This window comes from Taurulus bubalis (genome assembly GCF_910589615.1).
Source record: "Taurulus bubalis genome assembly, chromosome: 4".
In the NCBI taxonomy this organism is placed as follows: domain Eukaryota; kingdom Metazoa; phylum Chordata; class Actinopteri; order Perciformes; family Cottidae; genus Taurulus; species Taurulus bubalis.
The window spans coordinates 19,670,499-19,692,653 of NC_136592.1; the positions used below are offsets into that span (position 1 = coordinate 19,670,499).

The 22,155-nt window shown below is 39.1% G+C and overlaps 1 protein-coding gene across 1 annotated transcript in view; it reads left to right on the forward strand.

Moving 5' to 3' along the window:
• mdga1 (MAM domain containing glycosylphosphatidylinositol anchor 1) overlaps nucleotides 1-22,155 on the forward strand; it is a 155,449-nt gene that overhangs the window by 97,770 nt on the left and 35,524 nt on the right. Inside the window, exons 6-10 of the mRNA XM_079217279.1 lie at nucleotides 10,836-11,105; nucleotides 13,296-13,625; nucleotides 14,243-14,542; nucleotides 20,702-20,968; nucleotides 21,139-21,287. Of these exons, the coding sequence (XP_079073405.1) occupies nucleotides 10,836-11,105; nucleotides 13,296-13,625; nucleotides 14,243-14,542; nucleotides 20,702-20,968; nucleotides 21,139-21,287 (1,316 nt within the window). The remainder of the gene's footprint in view (nucleotides 1-10,835; nucleotides 11,106-13,295; nucleotides 13,626-14,242; nucleotides 14,543-20,701; nucleotides 20,969-21,138; nucleotides 21,288-22,155) is intronic.

Genomic DNA, 22,155 nt, shown 5'->3' on the forward strand with positions numbered 1-22,155 from the left:
TGTTGACGTTGACAACCCTGTCATGTTTGTCACACTGATACAGAACAAAGGAAAATCCCCTTTCTTTTTCTGTTGTGTTTATTTTATCTTCTTCTCTCCCTTTTTTCTGACCTTGTTTTCTAAATGTCAGACAGTCTTTTGGCAAATCTTGCATACAATTTGGTATACTGTTTTATATAGGTTAAGTACTGGTTGCTCTATGTATTCAACCGTAAATCAAAATGTGTTGGGGGCTCTTGAAAAACGTGGGGGGAAAACTCAGGATAAACAGGAAAGCAAAGCAGGGATGCCACAATATTTTAACAAATGAAGAAAGAACTATTAAATAGCCTTTATTATAGTGGCCTTATCATGAAAAGAGCCAACATGTCTCTCGGATTTTGTCAGGGCATTTAATTGAACTTCATTGTATATTTGTTAAATGCCCTGACAAAGGCCTAGTGGCTGAGACGTTTTGGCTCTTTTGATGATTCAACCACTATAATAAAGGCTATTTAATAGTTCCTTCTATTTTGGAGTGCCTTGAGGATCACTTTCCTGTTTTCATTCAGATGCATTTTGTTGTCAAATTGTTCAAATGCATCCCACATGCTCAAGAGCCATTTGAAGATATATTTGAAGACTGTTCAAGGCTTCTTATCTTAATCCAGTCAGAGGGCCTGAATAGATATGCACTGAAAATGTGGATATAGCAAAGTTGTAGTGTTTTCTTCAACTGAAAGTGTTAGAAAAGCAGCCTTTTGACCAAAACATACTCCTAAAATCTCCAAACTTGAAAAAAATGAAAGATTGATACTCTCTTAATGCAATAATTTTACATTTTAAATCAACACGTTGTCTATGTATGATAGCTGTCTGCAAGAAATCAAATAATTGTGTCTGTTAGAAAAAGTATCAAATTGCTCTTGAGCAAGACAGTAAACCACACCTGTTTAGAAGATAGTTGATGCTCTGTGCTGTTCAGTTCTCGTGTTGGGAATAATAGCTGAATGTGATGCAGAAAAAAGGCAAATGAGTAGATATTTTTTTTTTTCAGAAGGTCTGAAAAAGAAACGGCAAAGATGTCCGGCAATAGATCTGTAAAACCATAATTTATTAATCGTACCTCTCATCTGTATCGAATATGAATGTTGCTTTAATTAAATATGGTTGAAAGAAAATGTTTCACAATGAAGAGTAAAGAGAAGAAGGTGTCTTTTTGCTACGTTTTTATGATGGCCACTAGTCTCCATGATTTTTTACTTTTTGTTTACAGACTTTGCTCTGAAGGAGAGTTTATCAATTGAGCAATAAGGCCTCTTTCAGATAAGAGATAAATGTTCCCAGGAGTCTCCTAAAGTGAGCTTAAGGTGGGAAAGATTTTTTTTTAAAACTCTATGATGAAGTTAAGAGGTAAGAAAACAGAGTCTCTGTTTAAGACTGTGTGTGAGAAAAGAGTTGGAGAAAAAGGAGGAAATGAAGGACTGAGAGTGAATCAGACAGAAAATGACAGATGGACGTGGCTTGCTGAAATGCTCCGGAAAAACAGAGTGATATTAATGAATCAGCCTCCGGTGAGTGAGACATGCCATCCATTATAGTAGACAACACATAGGACCAGAGATGATAAATTATGGATTATAATAAAAGAGAAAACAGAGTGACCAAAATGAAACAATTATTTTAATTTATTTTACCTTATTTAACCAGATAAGTCATTTGAGAACCATTTCTCATTCACAATGACAACCTGGTCAAAAAGGCTGCTACAGAACAAAAACAAAATAAAAGATCTCAAACAATCACATACAAAAATTGTGACATAATTAAATATATAATGTTTCAATAATCAAGATTTTAATACATTTTCGGACGTTAAGTCTGAATAAAGATTAAGGCAGATTTACTGTGTCATGGTTCTGATTTAGTTGAACACATGAATAGCTTTTGATTGTACAAATATTTGTTTTAAATACTACTCAAAAGGTATAAGAATTGGGCAGTCAGTGGTGCTATCCCTTGCAGATTGTTGGTTAATTAGCCCTCATATCAATGTGTAGCCAACATAACAATAAATATCTGCCTGGTGCTGGCATAAGGTGGCAAAAGCCTGACAAAACAGCCAATCTGTCTGGGCCTCACAGTCTCACAGAGTGACAGAAAACACACTGCTTAGTGTTTGTGTGCGTGCGTGTGCGTGTGTGTGTGTGTGAGTGGCTGCATTTCTGGAAAATACAATGTATTGGTTAAACAGTTTTTTGCTATCGTTTTGAGTCTATGATAAGGAATGTGCACGTCTGAGACACATTTCTTAAAATAAATCCCCAAATAAGTCCCTCCCAACTTCATTAAGATGTTTCCACAACCTTACACCCATTGCCCGAGACCTCACATAGAATGTTATCATTACAATAAACGCACTAAAATGAAAAATAGGCAAAAGTTGTCCAGTTTATAATTGCTCCACCTACAGAAGACAAATGACAATAAACATATTAATATTATCTCAGAAAATTTCAATTTGGATCTCCAAAATAACTGAAACAACAAGAGAGACAAAGGGGGAAACACAGGACAGAAAAAATTACAAATAGAGAGCAGAGATAATAAAATAGATACACAGAGGGCAAAGAGTTGGAGAGAGATAGACAGACAGAAGGGCATATGACAAAGAGAGATTGTAAAAGAGGAAAACAAACAGCGACTTGCGGTTTTGTTTTTTATCCTCTATAATATTTATCTAATGAGCGTATTTTGTTATTCCCCGCTGAGCTCCTTTTTGTCCTTGTGGCGTCAGTCACTGCTTAGATTAGATTTATCCAACTAGGTCAAGCCATCACCGCTGATTCACTGCGCTGGGACAAGGGGATTGATTGATTTTTATATCATAATCCCAGCCTGGGATTTGAGTACGGGGCTTCTGCCCTCCAGCAACTGCTGACAGCGGGTAAATCCTCTTCCCTTGCCTCTCATAAAAAGAACACAGGGGCAATGCACCGGTGCTCGTCATGTTATTTAAAGTGATGTAGAAAAGGGGTGAAGGGGGTAATGGAACAAGGCCTGGACATGTGGAGGGATGGAGCAAGACAGTAGATTGTATTAGATTGATTTTCACCATAACTGAATGTGAATTTTTTATTTTGTCACATATTGTTTGTTTAAAATAAATAGAGAGAAGTAAAGAAAAGTCACAACTTAACCAATCAGTTGCAATGGCACAAACTACTACAGCATATTTAAAAGTTCTTAAAGAACATCAGCCACCAAGCACATGATTAATTTTCCCGCTTTCACACTGACTACCACCACCGCATATGGCCTGCAATTTTTAAAAGTAGCTAATGTGAAACAATTGTAGAACAGAACAAATAGAAAGAAGATGGCAATCATTTATTTTACCAATTTCCACCATAAGGTAAATTATTAATCTGACCTGACATGTTTTCTAGTAATGAGCACCTGTGGAGGTCTATGTATAATAATAGCAAAATTATAAAGAAGTCAGGTGTCTGGGAAATACATGTTTAAGTATAGTCACTGCAGTGGAATAGTCATCCTGTACTGTTTGACAAAATGCCCAATCACAGAAAAGAAATAGTGATGCAATTTTTTTTTTTACAAAAAACGCAGACAATTTACAGACAGGATAACACCATGGTAGTGACCTGCTAATCACCAGCCCTAAAGCATACCCTGCTTTATCGTACATTTTACCCTCAATGGGATCATAATTTACTAAATGAACACCATGTTTCAAGACTTGAAACTAGTAATTGAGGTTATGAATGTGTGTTCAATGTTTACAATGTGTACTAAGATAATAAACAAAATGTAAGTTTATGTACATTTGTCATAGACTTCTACACAATCCAACTTATTTTTGCTACCAGAGGAGATGCTGGCTATTAGAAAGAATGCAAGTTCAAGGCACTACCTCATTGGCGTCACTTTTCAGCTCCACATGTTGTTGCATGTGTTGGACGGAAGAAAGAAACACACGTACACACTGCTGTTACCAACCTCTGTGCGGACTGTAAATCTAAACGATGGGAGAGTTGATTCAGTCTTTAATTGATTACTGTAACTCTTACTACAATATACCTTCACAATAAAATGACAGTCGTGCAAGTGTGTGAGATCAATAGGTGGCAAATCCTGTTGTGTATAAATTCCCCCTTGAAAAGTTAAGGATCGATGGGCAATCTGCAATAACCCTTAGTACTGTAAAACCTCTGCGAGAGGACAATGTACTGCATCCGTGCAGTCAGTTTTATGAGAGTCCATAATCCATGTCTGAGAGTGTTCATGTGGAAGAGAGAGATAATCAGGAAAATAATAGAAAAATGAGAGGGAGAAGAAAAAAAGTACACTTTTGACATAATCTTAACGGGTTTATGTATTTAAAGTGGTCAGATGGTACAATAATTCCTCTTTGTTTATACTTTTGATTTGTTTATTTTGATACAAACGTATATCGCTATATGTCTAACAGATCATGTGTGTCTGGTGCTTTGGACTATATATATATATATATGGCTGAATCAATCTGCTTGGAAGGCTGCTCTCATATTTTTTTGTGAAGTTACTGGAGAGGGCTTTAAGAATCTCAGAATTTATGTTATGTTCCCTCTTTGTTTGACCTTTCCATTTTCAAAAAATATTGCTTTAATTATACAAGTTAGCATGCAGCCTCCTTTCAACAGTGCTCTGCTTCACACTCATGCTCACACCCATGACCTACAGTACACTCTTCAAATGTAAGATATCAATTGCAGTGTTGGAACTTAAAATGGCAACATTCTGGTCCGAATCTTTAAATTATTTCCTAAAAGTTAACCTCTCAGAGTCCACCTGGCTGCTGGTGGGGTAGGATTAAGGGTGAAATTGGTTTTGAGTGATGGTATTAGAGTATGTTTTTGTTTTTTTAAGTTAGGGCTTAAAAGGTTACGAACAATGTCCTACATTTTCTAATGATCATAAACAACATATCATTCCTAGATAAATATAATACTTTAAGGGTATGATTGGGGTTGGTCACCATTAAAATACTCTGGGTTTATTTTCTCACCTTGCTTCAGAGTATTTTATCTGTATGGAGGTAATAACCGCCGATTCTCCATTTCCCAAACACACACCTGGAACATTTCCTCTTTCTTGGCACCGGGGATCAAGATAGACCTTTTCGTTATGGCGCCTCACAATATTTTTGACTGACGTAAAGATGTCACCCACTGTTCTCAGGTACAAAACACACACATACAGCACTTATCAGCATACACCTCAAACCTTTAAGCTTCTATTTCCAGCTGATTTGGCCCCCAAGAACCCACCTGCATTTACCTCGTAAACTCATTAAATCCTCCAAATCGTGGCAGTGAGTTAGACAGCAAGTCATGGAGAGAATACAGGGAACAAACAATGCAGAAAGAATGAGAACCAGGTTTAGAGACAAGGGAAAGTAAAGCGACCGATATTGAAGATACAGAAGTGAAAAACTGATAGAGGGAAAAGGCGAGAGAGGGAGTTGGATAGTGTGAACGCGGTAGAGAGAGGCATTTGTTACCTGGTTGTAAACCGCTGTGCTGCACATAAATCCCATTACTTTGGGAAGAGCGCAGGCTGATCCCACCCTTGCTGTCACCCACGCATCCCCAGGAAATTGAAGCTATAATTCTCAAATCCTCACTTCCTCCCTCCTTCCTTCGCATAGTGTTCTCTCTCATTTTGTCTTCTTCTCAGACTTTTGTGAGCAATACTATGGCATTGTATCTGTTCTTTTCATTTGTTCAGCAATTTGTTAATTGGTAACACTAGTTTACATTAACGTTTACCTAGAGCTCATTTATAGTCCATAAACCTGACTTGCACATCTTTTAAATTCATGCAGGGCAGCAATGCACTCAGAGGGAAACCACATGAGCAGCATAGATAAACTATTTGACTATTCAACCTTAACATGCCAGTATAATCAATACTGACAACACACAGTAATATATATATATATATCCCCAATTGCGCTGATACTCCATTATACTGTAACTGTACAAACAGTTTCCACGGAGGTTCATGGAATACTTGAAAGGCTCTTCAGGCTCGCAGGCGTTTACTTTCTTAGTGTTGTGATTTGATACAATGGAAGTGGACAGTGCTATTTATGTGCTGATTGCAGTTGTTACACCAGTGAAATGTCTTGTCAGTTTGAGGACCATCACTTTTGAGAGAAGTCCCATTAGTGTGTGATTTTGCATGCACTTTTTTGTCACCCATGTCTCCCAGAGTCTACAAACCCGTCTGTGTGTGTGCACGGCATGCGTGTGTTCTTGTAATACTAGAAACATCCGTCGGTAAACTAGTTTGTTGAGCCTCCGTGCACCTCTTTCATTACGGCGATTGCAATCTGTTAAAAAAGAGATTAGATGAGAGGATGTACTGCATAAAGTCTATTAGAGGAATGAATTGCTTCCTGTGCTCTGTGGGGTCGGTCTCACTCTCACTGAGGATTAACTCTCTCTCAGCTCGATAAGCCTGGATTCTCCTCCATCTTGCCATTTAGAAGACCCGTCTGGAGTGCACTCCAATAAAATGCTCAAATAAAAATATTGTGGACCTTAAAAAATGTGGTCAGGTAGAATTGAGACAAATATGTGTTGATGGATAAATGCCTCTATGATGATCTCACACCTGTTTTTATGAAGGATCAGCAATTGACCTTTGAGCGTCCGGCCTATCTGCTGACTACAGGGGTACTCAAACCATTGATCCAAGACTTAGATATTTTAGGACCCACACACATAATTTGTGACTGCTTTAGTTTTATATTAAGCAAATGTATTCATATACAAAGTAATTGGGATAAATGTATGCAACAAGTTCAGTGACCAAGTGTTTTGCTGGCTCCAAAAGGAACCAGGAAACATTTCCTTAGAGTAATGCATGATTATGCCTCCCTATGTGAATCAATACAGTTATCCCCTGCTGCATGATGTCTTACAGGGCGCTATAGAAACACAAACATTATCATCCCATGTGACATGGCAGCTTAATAGAGAATACATACATAAATTAAAGAGACAGGTTGACTGAGCAGATTTTAAACAGAATACAATGACCTTGTTTTTCTTCTTTTTTTTGCTGCTAAATACTCACACAGAGAGGCAGAGTTACACGCACAGACACAAAGTCACACCAGAGATCTCAACTGCACCAGCACAGATTAGTAACTTGTGGCCAGTGAAGCAGCTCCAGTACATTGGGACCTGACTGCTTCGCCCCAGGGAGTTTTTACTGCTGTTGATAAGGGGAGGAGGAGACCTTTTTATATTACTCCATCAAAACATTTCGTAGCCACTCGAGGGATTTAAACAGGTGACATTTTGGTCACAAGCTCATTTGCCTCAACGTTTGCCTGCTGTCACCCCATTTACACCCTGTGGCGAGATATGCAAAGATCATTCGCAAGATGTTGCAGACAGGACTGTCACCTACGTGATGTAGAGCATTTGGAATGCTTTATAAAGTGGTCAGTTTTAGATTAACCACATGAAACACGGGTTTTGCCAATGCTAGGATGTAGGAAACCCTGTTTGACACTCTTATATAAAGTGCAATTATATACATTTTGATTTGATTTAATTTTACAAAGAGTTTTTGACAGCATACACAATTTGCTGAAATGAACATGTACAAAGTAGTCACTAAACAACGATTTAGTGGTTTTGCATGAACAAAACCACAACTCCCCGCTGCCACTTGCTAGAGACCATTTATTCCGTGGAAGCAAACAAATAGACAACATGTGTTTGCTGCAAAAGCCCTGCAATTGAGTTAATCAATGTCAGTCAGTTTAAAAAAGAAAACAATAATAAACTATTTAATTGGATCAACCTTCAACTTGTGTCTTCTCATGATACCCATGTTGTTTTCTTCTTTTACCAAACAGAACCTGCTGCATTAGCCTGCCTGATTTTGGGCCACTAGGGGCAGAATAACTCAGAAACCAAAGGACAGACAGGCTAAAGTTACTGTATGCCAGAGGTCACTACTACTACCCAGACGCCGGACTTATAACGGATAAATAAGTGAGAATTATTCAATTTTGACGGAGCGCTTCTATTTTAACCAGCTTTTCCAGCATTTACGGCTATCGTTCAGCGGTCCAAGAAACACAATGACCAATTGCATTTGTAAATCCTATCACGCGATGTCTATTACACACATATATATATATATATATATATATATATATATATATATATATATATATATATATATATATATATATATATATATATATATATATATAGATATAAACACATTGGAGAGCCGAACAGTCGGAATAGTACGTGAGTCAGAGAAGAAGCGGGCAGCGAAACCAGAGCCTTGAACCAAGAGCATGTGGTTTCCATAACCACAGATAAAGTCCATGCACACAAATGTATTTTATTAGAAGATGATAATTATGTTATATTATTATTATAATATGTGTTGCATGGAGGAATGATTAACTTATTTTAACGACAAGATAGCTTGTTTGCTGATTGCACAAGCTTTATATGACCAGCTTAGCACTGAATACGTTATATGCACTTGCTCCAATTGATAACAATTCCATGGATTCCATGAGTCGTTTGCCACAGTTGTGCAGGACAACCTATGCTGTGCACATCTCTCACCAGCTGGCACAGTTACACACACACACACACACACACACAAAACCACCAGTGACATTACCTGCTGAGAGAGAAAGCCTGAGAGTCAATAACACTACACTGCTGGATTTATGACAAGGGGACTCAAACACACACTGTTTTACACTTGGCAGATAAGATGTAGATACAAGCTTCCACACAGTATCAGCAGTGGATTTCATAAACCCAATGAAAAAGTACTTGCGCAGATAGGAACAACCTGTGGCATCCTTAGCCTAATTGACGCCACTGAGCCATCAGTTGGCACATTTGGTATGTGTTAAGATTACCAAAGTTATGTCCTTTTTTTTTAGGCACTATACTCTTATATGTATATGCACTGTACTATCAGTGGATCTCTTGAAAAACTGTCTTATGAGTATACTATTATCAAAATTATCTCTGCATTTTACTACTATTTGGTAATTGTGCAGATAATATACACGAGAGGATGCCATTTAGTTATCAAGGTGTGTGTTTGTGTGTGTGTGTGTACATTTTCATTCACTTTCACTGTAGGTCCCTCTTTTTTTTAGCCCTCTGCTGCTTCATCCTGCCATTTATTCTCTTCCTCCTCGTCAGTTGTTCAGTACTGTACCTTGTCGTGTGTGCTCCTGCTGCTCTGCCCTTTTTTGGTATTTTGAAACTGCTGGGGTCCAATCGATCTCTGTCTGGCAACAGGATTTCCCCCACTGCAGTTGCATTTTGGGTCATCCCTTATTTTTCCTGTTAGGTCAGTCAATGGCTTGGGGAAGATTTGGGCAATATGCTATTATGGGAACAAGACATTAATTAAGTTTGTTTTACTGATTGGTGAATACTGACGAAGGGCTGGAAACTCACACACTGTTACATAATGCACAATGGCTCACAGACACACACACACAAAAAAATAAATAAAATAAATAACAACAAATACACTCAGGCACATATTTATGCAAATGTACAAACAGCTGTTTGCTGATCTGGTTGGAGGTCAGGTTTTGGGAGTCAATTGCTGCTCAAGATTTATTTATACAAGTGTATGTCCGGTCCACAGGTACCAGTTCTTCCAGATTTTTACTTTAGCCAATAAAGCAAGGCTTGAGTTTGATACCAAGGAAATGGATTTCCAGTAACCTGCTGATAAATTGAATAACAGTTACTGAGGTATATAAAGACCAGTATGCCAAACCACAAATTCATAGAATTTGCTTTTGAGGAGCAGAGCCTTCAAGGAGTTGAAAGAATCATTGATCCTTTTAAGATAATGTTATGTACATTATGATATATGCACACACTCACAGAATTACAGAACACATACTCCCATTTTCACTTTTAAAAAGCTTGTGCAGTGCCGTGACGTGATTTATTTTGCCGGATCTGTGATGGCCACTCGGCCCCTTAGCGGGGTTCCGTGTGGCAGGTTTTCACCTGTCCGTGCACATCCAACACTTTCTAAGTAAGCAGACGCATATGGGCGGAGAACATGGAGAACTTTAAGGAGCTTTGAGAATGTCTGTTTACCGCAACCGTTCTTGCAGAAAGTATAAACGAGGCTTTAGGTGGGCATGCATGATATGACCTGATTTCTTGGCTCCCGGTATTTGCTGCTTAAAGCGTTGTCGACAACCGCTCCTCGCTCATTGACACCAGGGAAGTCAAGAGTTTGTTTATAACGCTAGTGTATATCAAGCATCCAGCAGAAAAGGTGAACTTTAGTCAATGAGCTGCAGCAGCCTGTAAAGGCTCGCTGCAGACAACATGCTCCACAGCCTGCAGAGCCCTTAAGCCCCCTGCTGCTTCACAGAGCGATATTGCTTGTTTGTTTATTATTTATTGATAATAGTGTGTGTTGCCTGTCCATATTGATTATTGAACTAACTTTAACACTGCATATCCTTGGGTCCCCATCGATACACCCACCCAGTATGAAGTAGATTGAATGAACGGTTTTCGAGATATGTGAGACGGAGAATCTTGCTTGATGTCATCACCTACATGCAAAACCCTGTAACCATCCTGCAATCCTACCTTCATTTGAAACTATGTAGCCTATTGCAGGTGCAGAAGTGTTATCATTATTTACAATATCTAGATGTCAATAAACTATCAATCTTGTACAACAATTGCAAATCACAAGAAGTGATTTTCTCTCCCTGTTATCTTTTCTACTCTTTCCTCCCTCAGCTCCCCCAATGATCCGGCTGTCAGTGAACGACACGGTGGTGGTGGATCCCGGGCAGGATGTGCTCCTAACTTGTGAGGTGATAGCCGGTTTTCCCCTCCCCACTGTGGTGTGGTCACGTTACCCCAGCCCACTGCCCCTCAGCGCCCAAGTTCGAGGGCCAACGCTGATTCTGCGTGCTGTCACCCCGGCTGATGCAGGTTTCTACAACTGCACGGCTGTCAACAATGTGGGCAACCCCGCACGCAAGAACGTCAATCTTGTTGTCAGGAGTAAGTATGTGGGTGCTTGGTCCTTACTTGACATGATTCATGTGTTCATTCATCCAGCAACGATGTTCCGTATTTACAAGCTTTGAAACTATCAAGTGATAGCTTTGGGAATAGCTGAGGGAATAGTATACAACTGAGTTGTTTTTCAACAAGCAAAACCGCACACCTGAAAAATATTAGTATTTTTGAAAATATGAATTAACTAAATTTTTTATTTTTTACTTTTCATCTCTTTAAATTTGAAATATTTTCCCTGACTGAAAATAAAAAGTGCCATCTGTCCAGTCCTCGTTAGCTTTATTATTTGACTGTAGTGTGTGATTGTGTGAAAATGTATTAATTTGTGTGCACTGTAGGTTTCTGTGTTGAGTGTGACACACCTGCAGTGAATCCATCATTAGAGAGAGCTGATGTAAATCTTGTCAGAGTAGGCAGACTAAGTATTGCGCTTTTTCCTGGTGTTAAAACAAGCCTTCCAATCTCCTTCGCCACCGGCTATTTTTAGCCCCTTTAATCATCTTTATTCACTCCAATTAGTTAGACTGGAGTGCAGGCAATTAGCAACAGTCTCTTCTGTTAGTTAACACTGTAGAGAACGTATGCTGGATGGGTTTATCTTGTCAGCTTAATGGGCTTGAACGCATCGTCACACGAGCACAGGTGGCAAGATGGTGAACATGACACACACACACACACACACACACACACACACACACACACACACTCTCTCTCTCTCGCAAGATCAATGAAAGTGCAGGGAGATAGAGGTCTGGTAGGGAGGCAACCAAGTTGAAAATGTACATGGATGCACAGCCACAGACTCCCACATCACATGCACACACAACATTGCCTCCACACTCACCAGGTATAGTTGCAGGAGCATGATGAACATATGGTCACTGCTTCAAACACATGGCTCCACCCAAGCATCTTGTTAACAAGCTCGAAATGAGTTTAAACCAAGCTCTACTCTCCTCCCTGCCGCCTGTCTCTCCTGTTAGTGGAGAAACAGAGAGCTGTTTTGTATTCAACATGGAAATCTGTTGGGGAAACACAGCCTTTGAAATGGAAAATTAAATGTGACAGTGTGAGAGTTACTCTTTGTCCTTGATTTTGTTTCCCCCCCTCCTTATCCCCTTCTTATTCTTATCCTTCACAATTTGCCTCTCTCTCTCTCTCTCTCTCTCTCGCTCTCTCTCTCGCTCTCTTTCTCTCTCTCTCTCTCTCTCTCTCTCTCTTCTTCTTCAATTTACTTTTCCCTTTGGTTTCTTTTCACACTCGTCGCAAACTTGTCTACCGTTACATATTAGATAGACAGATAGTGTATTATTTGTCCTGGGGGATGACGTTCTACTCCACAGTAGAGGCATACATAGCACAAACAAGTAAGAAATACAGAATTATACAAAATTATACAAACATAAAAAAACATTAGCACCATACACACCACAAACTGGATTTCTGAGGAGGTTACTTATTCAAAGCTTGCATCAGCTATTTTCTGCCTCCTCCATTCATTAAATGGGATTTATATTCAACAAATAAAACATTTTTAAAAGTTTATTGCTATGACATTAATTGACACATATGTTCATCAATGCCAAGCATTACTCATACATAATCAATGTTTAAGTGCACCACTGCATGAGTTACCGGTTCATTTATGTATTAAGAATTTGGCAAGATGCTTTCTTTTTTTTTAATTCTTTTTTTTATGTGTTGGTTTGTTTATACATTTTTATAATGGCAATAAAACGCACAACAGATGACCCCTTTTGTATACTTGTACATTCATTTTACAAATGCATGTACAGTATATATGTTATTTGTTGATTGTAATAGCCTAACTGTATACTAACAATAGCGACTCAACAGTTAGCAGCGGTTGTGTGTAGAACTTGTGAAACAAATTCACTCACAGTGAGTGAGTGAATTTGAGTAAAAACCATGAGATGCTTCATTTGTAACATTTAATTCAGGCTGAAAGTGAAAGATTAAAGAGACAAGGCCTAAATATCAGGAGAAGAAAATATAGTTGTGGGGGTTCTGGCATTTCTTTGTGAGTATTTGAAAAAAGTCCCTCCCCATTCACTGTTTTCAAGACTGCACCACAGTTAATCTGACTCTGTACCTCCTATTTAACCCTTTTTAAATGTTGTCTTTATTCTTCAACCTACCAAAACCACACAGCAATGAGCAACCTGACCTTCCAGATTACACCAGACTCAAACAAGGACAGCGAGACCATCCAGATGGGTCGGGACCTCAAGCTGTCGTGCCACGTTGATGCCACCCCACAGGACAAGGTGAACTACACCTGGTACAAGAACGGTGCACCTGTCTTCAACTCGGATAGCCTGATCTTGCTGCGCAGTGACCCCGACATGGCACCCGGCACCAGTAGCTTGGAGATTGTGGACATGAAGTTCAGAGACTTGGCTACCTACAGCTGTGTGGCCAACTTCCTAGGCAGCAGGGGTCTGGAGCTCCGTGTGGATGTCAACATCACTCAGAACAGTGGTGAGGTTTTGCCTTTTAATCTTTTTAATTTTATATCTCTGACAAATATGCATGTGCATGTACAGTCTATTTGGTTGCAAAAATACTGATTAGAGGTTTGTTAGAAGCTGATTGTTTAAGAAACAATATGTCAAGTTTTAGGACTTTGTAACTCTACTATTAGCACTTAATTCCTTAGCAGTTATCTTTTCTAATGTTCCGATGTTATTCTCCTCCTCCTGTCTCTGTTATCCAGTTTTTCTGTTCCCACCATCTGTAATTTTAAAGTCATGTCCTCTAGTATTATATAACAAATCCCCCTTCTTTTCCATTCCGTTGTACTAGTTTGTACTCTATATTGTTCATTCTGAAATTATACTATGTTTATCCACATAGCCAGTAGATACTTACATGCTTCAATATAACAATTTTCTTTTCGCTTTTTTGTGACGCGACCAATGTAATGAAAATTGTATGATTATTGTTTTCCTATTGCAGCAGTTTGTACCATTGTAAAGAAAGTAAAACAATTTCAAACACATTATTCATGTTTGTGTCCATGTATGTGGAGGTAAGATACTACACTTAAACATATTCTTTCTATTCCTTTTCTTCTCACCTTCTCTCCTTCCCTCCAGTCTCTCCTCCAGTGCTGTCGGTTCCACCAGGAGGTCAGGTGATCAATGCGCGAGAGGGAGCTAACGTTGACCTGGTGTGCTTGGTGGTAGATGGCAAACCACGCCCGCCTATCCTCTGGTCACGGGTAGAAAAGGACCTGCTAATGCCATCAGGGAGGACCATAATGGAGACCCCTGATGGCCGCTTGAGACTGAAGAACGTCAGTCGGGACATGATGGGGGCGTACCGGTGCCAGACTGCTCCATACAACGGGCTTAACATCAAACGAAGGGAGGCACAGGTCCAACTCAATGTGCAGTGTAAGTGTAGATGAGATGATTTCCCCCCAAGAAACCAAACTACAACAACGTGTAACATCATTGAATGAATGAATATATACTTTATTAATCCCCAAGGGGAAATTTTTTTGTCGTCATCAGTAGCGCCTTAACACTTGAAATACAAACACACAAGATAAAAGATAAAATATATAAAGAAGCAACAGGGATGAAAGATATATACAAATTAAAATAAAGTAATATATATATATATATATATATATATATATATATATATATATATATATATATATATATATATATATATATATATGTACACACAATACAATAGAATAGAATACAACTAACTGGAATGAAATATATTTATATTTACAGCTGAAGAGTGTATTCATTAATTAAGTAAATAAGTAAATTAGATAAACAGATAGTGCGAAGTGCAAAATGCAAAGTATATATGGTACAGTGATGAACTAATCCACGGAGGAACTAGCAAGCGGTGACTTGTTGTAAAGCCGTATAGCTGTCGGCAGGAATGTTCTCCTGTAACGGTCCTTCTTGCTTAGATTAGATTAGATTAGGCAGCAGGAGGTTGAGGTAACTTGTTAAAATATTTCTCTCGTGGTGCTGTTTGGTGTAAAAAAAAAAATCCAGATTTGTTATGACCACATTCACATACTTTTATTGGTCCATCTTGTCAAGATAAGACAGGATGATATGAAACTGTAATGATCCCTGGGGTAGCCGCAAACGGAATTACTTGTAATAATGTCTGCAATATCCAAAATACAGCTCCAGAACTAGAATATGTTCAGTAGCGATGTTTAAAATAAAGTAGTAAAAAGTAAAGGATATAACAGTCACAGTGGTAGTTTTAGTAGAGAGAAAATATTCGGTAGACATCATTCTCCATGAACGTTTAAACACTCTGTGTGATGGTGTTCAGTCTTTAAATACAGTCTTGTGCGAAAACCTCCATAGGCCACAAAAAACAATTTGTCTTCCTACTATGGTAATATCAGAGATCTATTAAACCACTGTGCTCCGTTTGCCCCACACAAAATAATGCCATTAACTTCACACTTTGCTCAATATTGTGGACCCTAAAGACAGATAAGGAAATGTATGGTAATGTAAAGAGTGTAAAAAGGAGAGCAAAAGAAAAAAAATGAAGACGCACCTCTCTGGCTAAAAGGCTGTTTTCTATACCTACCCATTCCCATTTGTGAGCAATCCAGTGGGGACTGTCTTTATAAATCTCCTGGAGGAAGGAGGAGGATCTTTCTCGATAAAATAACACATCATTTCAACACCTTCTCACATCCCAAGAGGTTACACACTTGTACTCACTTTTACAATTCTTGAATTGTGCCAGCATTCATCGTTTCCAAGCAGTGGCCCTTTTGACTGTTGAGATAGCGAAGATTTTTGATTTAGACTTTTCTGGAAACTATCAATTTATATGGATATCATTTACCATCTATATCAAACCATACACTTGTCACACAAAGATGCATGTGCATGCAGTCCAGTAGCTGTTTTTTCCAGCTTTAAATCGTTTTTTATAACATTATAATATGTATTTTATAACAAAATCCCAATGCTTCCAGAAAAGCGGTGTATAATTGCATAGCTAGAGGTTACAAGTGTGTACTTTGACCCATCTTTAAAATGGATGTGCTCCATTTAGCATCGTAACCAATGGGTAAAATCCAACATAATAAATGACTGAAAATAATCCTTACAGGGTAATTGATTGAAGCTGAACTTCACCATGACACCATCATCTTACTCTGAACAATTAAGGAAACAAAAATTGAAGTATGGAAGCTGAATTAGGAAGCTTTTATTAGTTCTGAGCAATTGAAGGACGTCTATCTGTTGTTGTGGGCCCATGTTTTTTTAATAACTTCAAAGAAAAACAACATTTTTAGCAGATTTAATAATGAACATACATAATTAATTAGTTTAAAATGTTATTATATGAGTCTATAATGTACTTTATAGGTTGAAGTCTACTCCTTTGAACAGCAGTGTATCGTGGCATTAGTAAGTGCTCGGTTTAATTCAGAAATGTTTTGTGAATAAGAATTCAGTGTGTAAATCACCTTCAGCAACCTCCTTTGTGCTCTGTATAATAGGTCAAGGTAAAAGGCACCATTAATTAAAGTTATGAACTGTTCAAGAGATCAGAAAAACAAGAGGATACAAAAAGAAAGAGCAATAGATCTGAAGACTCAAAAGAGAAAAAAAATGAAAGGCCTGTGCCTTTACATGTACAACAATCTGACTTTTTCATTGACTTTTAAGAAAAATCTTTGCTTAAAAGCAGAATCAACAATTTGTTTGTCCGAGAGTACTTGGCACAGTAGGACCAATTTCCCTACCACTCTTTTGACGTACTTGATGAAAACTCACCCGAATCAGTCTCCTCTCCTCCCCGTCTCTTCAGAAGGATTTACAGGACTTGCTAATGCAGGCGGGGCGGAAGGGCAACACTCTGTGAGCTCTGCCGTCCACACTGGCCAAGTCTGATTAATGGACCAGGTGGCCACCCCACTCTGGAAACAGAGAGATGAGACAGATACACGAGCAGGACCGAGAGAAGAGAGAGAAGGGTTAAGAGAGAGCTTGAAACAAGGTTAGGGATGGCAAGGTGCTAAGAAAAAAATGGTGCGATTGGGAGATGGAAAAAAATTGGCAGAAAGAGAGACAGCATAAAAGAATGTTTAGCACCAGCCCAAAACGTGTGTTAAAACAGATCTTTCCTCTCTTCTTCTTCCACTGTCCCTCTTTTTGCCCCACTCACATTTCACTTTGCTTGTTTAGCTTCCTACCATTTAGCACTGTTGATCAATGTGAGGGAAGGATACCATCATTTATTATGGCGGACATTATTAAGAGGATATGCAGATTCTTGACACACACACACCCTTCCACTTCCTCTTTTTGCCTTGCACCGCTTCTTTATTTGCCCACTTTCCCTCCAAGAGAGGTAGCTGTTCTTCCTTACTACCATTCTCATCGTCATCAATCAGCTAACCACTGGCCATGAGAGAGGACCTCTCTCTGTCTTGTCATTCCCTTTCTGCATCCTGCATTCTCTCATTCTCTCCCAAGCTCTCATACTCAATCATCAGCTTCTCTCACTTTCACATCACACTTTCCTTATCATTTGTCTTCCTCATTGTCTTCTGCTTTTAAGTGCTGTTTTCTTCCCCTTCATCCCACTTTACTCCCACGTTCACCTCATCCCTCTCTCAGTCTCATGTAAATTGATTTTCTCTTTGTGGACTGTAAATGTTTGGCTTGGTCAGTGTTGCATTCCTGGATGGAATCCATTTTGCATTCGATAAGACAGATAGCGATGTTGTGTTTACATGGATTATGGTCTTCTGAGTATGAAACATTGCAGTGTGGTGCTGTGGGTCCCAAACGAGTAGCAAATAAATGCAAAAACAATAATCCAGAGATTTTTAAATGCTGGTGCCTGCAGGCTGAAGGCTGCAGGCAGTGCAACAGAGGAAGACAGTAACCCCACTGCTATGAAACTTACTTAATTATTAAAATTAATACTTGAGGTCAGGTGAGGGGATTGTAATAATTACCAAATTGTACTGGGGATGGAATGATTTATAAACTGCTCACAAACCAGCTCACAACACACCTCCTCCTCTTTCCATCCCTCCTACCTACTTCTCTATCACCATCGCTCCACAGTTTACGTGCTCTTCTTTACCCTTGACACCTGTTTCCAAAGTCAGACAGGTATAATGCATAAGTGTGTCTATAAACAGGAGCAGGGTTTGTGACCATACACTAATCAGTCCATAGAATTGCGATATGACCTTTGACCGCTCACCCGTTCCTCAGCTCTATCACATGATTCTGTGATAAGTGCAGAAAGTATCTGCAGGACAGGAGACATGCTAATGATGGGGCACAGAGGGGTAAATTTCAATTCACGTTCTACAAATTAAGAAAGTTGGAAGCTGCAAGTATGGCGCATCCATATGTTTCGAGTCGAGACTAAAAACAACACAGAAGCTGAGAAGTCTGGTGGTTTCTTTTTAGCATGCAGGTGCTTACTCATGTTCCTCTGACTGCAGTGCCAGCACAGAATGGTAAACCATGAATTCAAACAAGTTTGGCAGTGTATACCTATACCTATTGCAAAAAATATATGAAAAATAATAATAAGCCTTACTGAAAGAGAGAACAGATGAGCTTTTGATGTCAAAGGAGATTCAATGCCTGCTGTGTTAAGTAGTATGTTATGAGTTACAGTTGTTGGGTTTTTATTAATTATTTATGGAAGCCAAACATTTTTGTTGTTGTTTTGTTTTTTTAAGATGAATGAATATATAAAGAGAAGGATGATAATCAGTCAATTCAATTTAATTTGTGAAGTGTCTTTCATATAGCCTATTGCAATTGAAAGGGCTTCAAAGAGTGATACGCTGATTTTATAATACAATAAATGTGTATGTATATATAATATAAGGGGCATACAACATTTTTACAAAAAGCAGCGCTAAAGTGGTAGATTTTATATTTATGTTTAAAGATATCAACGCTTTTGTCTTTAGTTGAATGTCTTTCTGTCTTTTACTGCCATTGCTCCTGGTATGGTTACAATCCAGTCACTCAGTTGCAGTGTTCTTCCCTGCTCCTTGTGTTATCTTTCTGTCTGTCTGTGTTTCTTTCTCTCCTCCTGACTATAGCTCATATGTGGGCCTGCCCATCTAAATTACAAGCATAACACAGATTAGACTGTAATTACACATCTGTGTGTGATAAACTTGATTCATAAGGGACTCTAGTCGCGCTGCCTCACCTCCAGGATCCTAAACACCCGATCTCATCACTGTTAGTACGGCAATACCACCATTAGCATCTTGTCTATTATCTACATGATTAGCCAGGGGTGGACTAGCTGGCTGGTGATTTGTGGCAGAGTCATTTGGCTGTCTTGTGTCCTGGCTGACCCCGGGGCAACAACAGCTAGTCAGTCATTAGCTGCAGAGCAACACACTGCTGCTGGCAGGTTAATTACAGCTGCTTAGGGTGGGTTAGCAGCAGGGATGGGACTGTGCCTCGTATAAATTCCTCGTCCCTTGTGGCACTTACAGTTGCTCTGTGTCAGATTATTTGTCAGAACTTGTGTTTTCTGATGCTGTGAATAAATTTACACTGCAGAGAACAAAACGATAATGCAAGGGAAATTAGACATGGATGGTGGTAATATACTTACACCATTGCAGTATTGCAGTCCATTTTTCATTGTCCACATCTCTAAACTGAATTATCTTTCTCAAAATGTTCAGTTTATCTCCATGTCCTCCTTTATGATGGAAATAGATTTTAAAATGGAAAACAATTAATGGATAATGGCTTATACATGGTTACACCTCATCACTATGCTTAATCACAGAGTAGGTGTCCCAACTATGCTGTACAGTCAGTATATATGATCATGGGAGAAAAGGCATAGTGGTCTTTGGTTTTCAGACCTCCGCCTTCAAATCACTCTATCAGATAATAAACAGCTGGCACGGCGCGCACCCGCGCCCCCCAATCTGAAAAAAAAAACAGCCCAACCCCGTCGGGTCAACAACAATGCATGTTGTCCAAATAATCGCTTGTCAAACTAAATATCTGATTTGTTGAAGTCCATGACAATCAACCAAAACGTCCACTCTCTGTGTACTTTAATCTGCAAAGGCCTGCTTAAACTGCTTTGCTGACATAGAGACACAGGAGAGAAAACATGTGATTGGATGAAAGCTTCTCCTTAAAACAAGCTGCACTGCCTGCAGGCTGAAGGCTGCAGGCAGTGCAACAGAGGAAGACAAGGAGCTGTGCAATGAGGAAATAAGCTGATAGGGAACAATAATTATAATACATGTAGTGTATTTGTGAAAAACAATTAAATTATAAAATAGCTATAACTTTGTTATTCTGTTTAGGCCAGCAGTGAAGGCTTAGCAGGCTCTGACGGCACAACGCTGGTGGTCCTAAAGTACAAAATAGATTACGAGCTGAAACCAGTTCCAACTGACATGATTTTCCTCTGCACCTCATAACATTATTTGAATTGTCATGGCATGCTAAACAATATCTAACAACTTAAATTAACAAGTATTTTAAATGGGCTTGTGCTCAAATCTGTTGTGTCCACAGATCCTCCCATACTGGATCCAGTCTTCCAAGATGCACGTTCAAGGAACTATCAGATGGTGACCCTAAGGTGTACCATCATCCGGTCAAACCCGCCACGCCTAACAGACATCCGCTGGTTCCGTAACGGCGAGTTCGTCCGCATGCCCATGCCAGACTTGAAGGAGACGCCGGAGCTGAAGTTTAAGCTGGAACCCACCAACAATGGCTCTTATGAGTGCAGAGTCAGCAATAGTGCAGGGACATCAACATGCACATTTAATGTCTCTGGTGAGAGAACAAACTGGAGACTATGCTTTGTAATCTATTTGTGGAAAGGCATTCATCTATTATTCAACCATTTATCAAACTTATAGTCATTTTCAACACAGGCAGTTATCTCCCCTTCGGTATCACTTACCAGTGACATTTTGCTCTCTGTCTCCTCCCCCATCTCACAGCACAACCTTACAATGCAGAGTTCTACTTCGACACACCCAATCCAGTGCGAATTCTAAAAGGAAACAACTATTCCTACAACCTGCAGTGGACACAGAGAGATCCGGAGACCACGGATCGTATCATAGGCTACTGGGTTAATGTCCGAAAGGTATGCTAATACTGCACAATTATTTGAAAGAATGCATTCCACACCCCATCAGCACATGCACATTGCACACATGTATATGCATACACACTTTCATGTACTGTACTTGATCTCAACAGGCAGGTAGACGTGTATATGCTCAGTAAAATGGGATGTGTGAAGTCAGTCAATGGAGACCTGGACTGAATTACAACAATGTCACAGCCTCTCCTCTCCTCTCCTCTCACCATTTGTGTGGCTCATCATTTTGGTTCATTACCTGTTTTTACTAAAAAAATAACCCAGTTTCTTTAGATAAACAGATATCTCTGGTGCAATTCCTACCCAGATTTCTTGTTCCCATGCATTTGAAAGAGGATCGCTGTTCACGGTAAACAAAGTCCTCTTGCAGCGTGCACATCTCAAAATGCTTTCAATTAAACAAAATGGATAGAAATTTGAGTGGTCAGCTCCAAAAAGGGGGTTGCATCTTTGTTCACATAACTAAGGTTACAATGCTTAACCCTCATTTCTAACTGTCTTCTTATGATTACTTTACTCTCACTCCAGGATTCTAGCTTTTCAGTGCCACACAGACAATGATGTGCCAACCTGCCAACATCTCTCACTTTACCCAGAATTCAGTCCAGAGACCCTTACTTTTGAAAGGTCAAAGTCCCTTTGACCTCACAAAACCTGTTTTTGGCCATAACTCATGAGTACATGCTAATTATGACAATTTCACACAAATGTCTAATAGGATATGATGGTGACTTTTTACAAATTATTCTGGCTTTACCTTGCAAAAAAAAATCTGGAGATAGAATATATGCTCTGGGGGATATAGTACATTTGTAACAAATACCATGCACTGATGGTTATTCCATTAAAA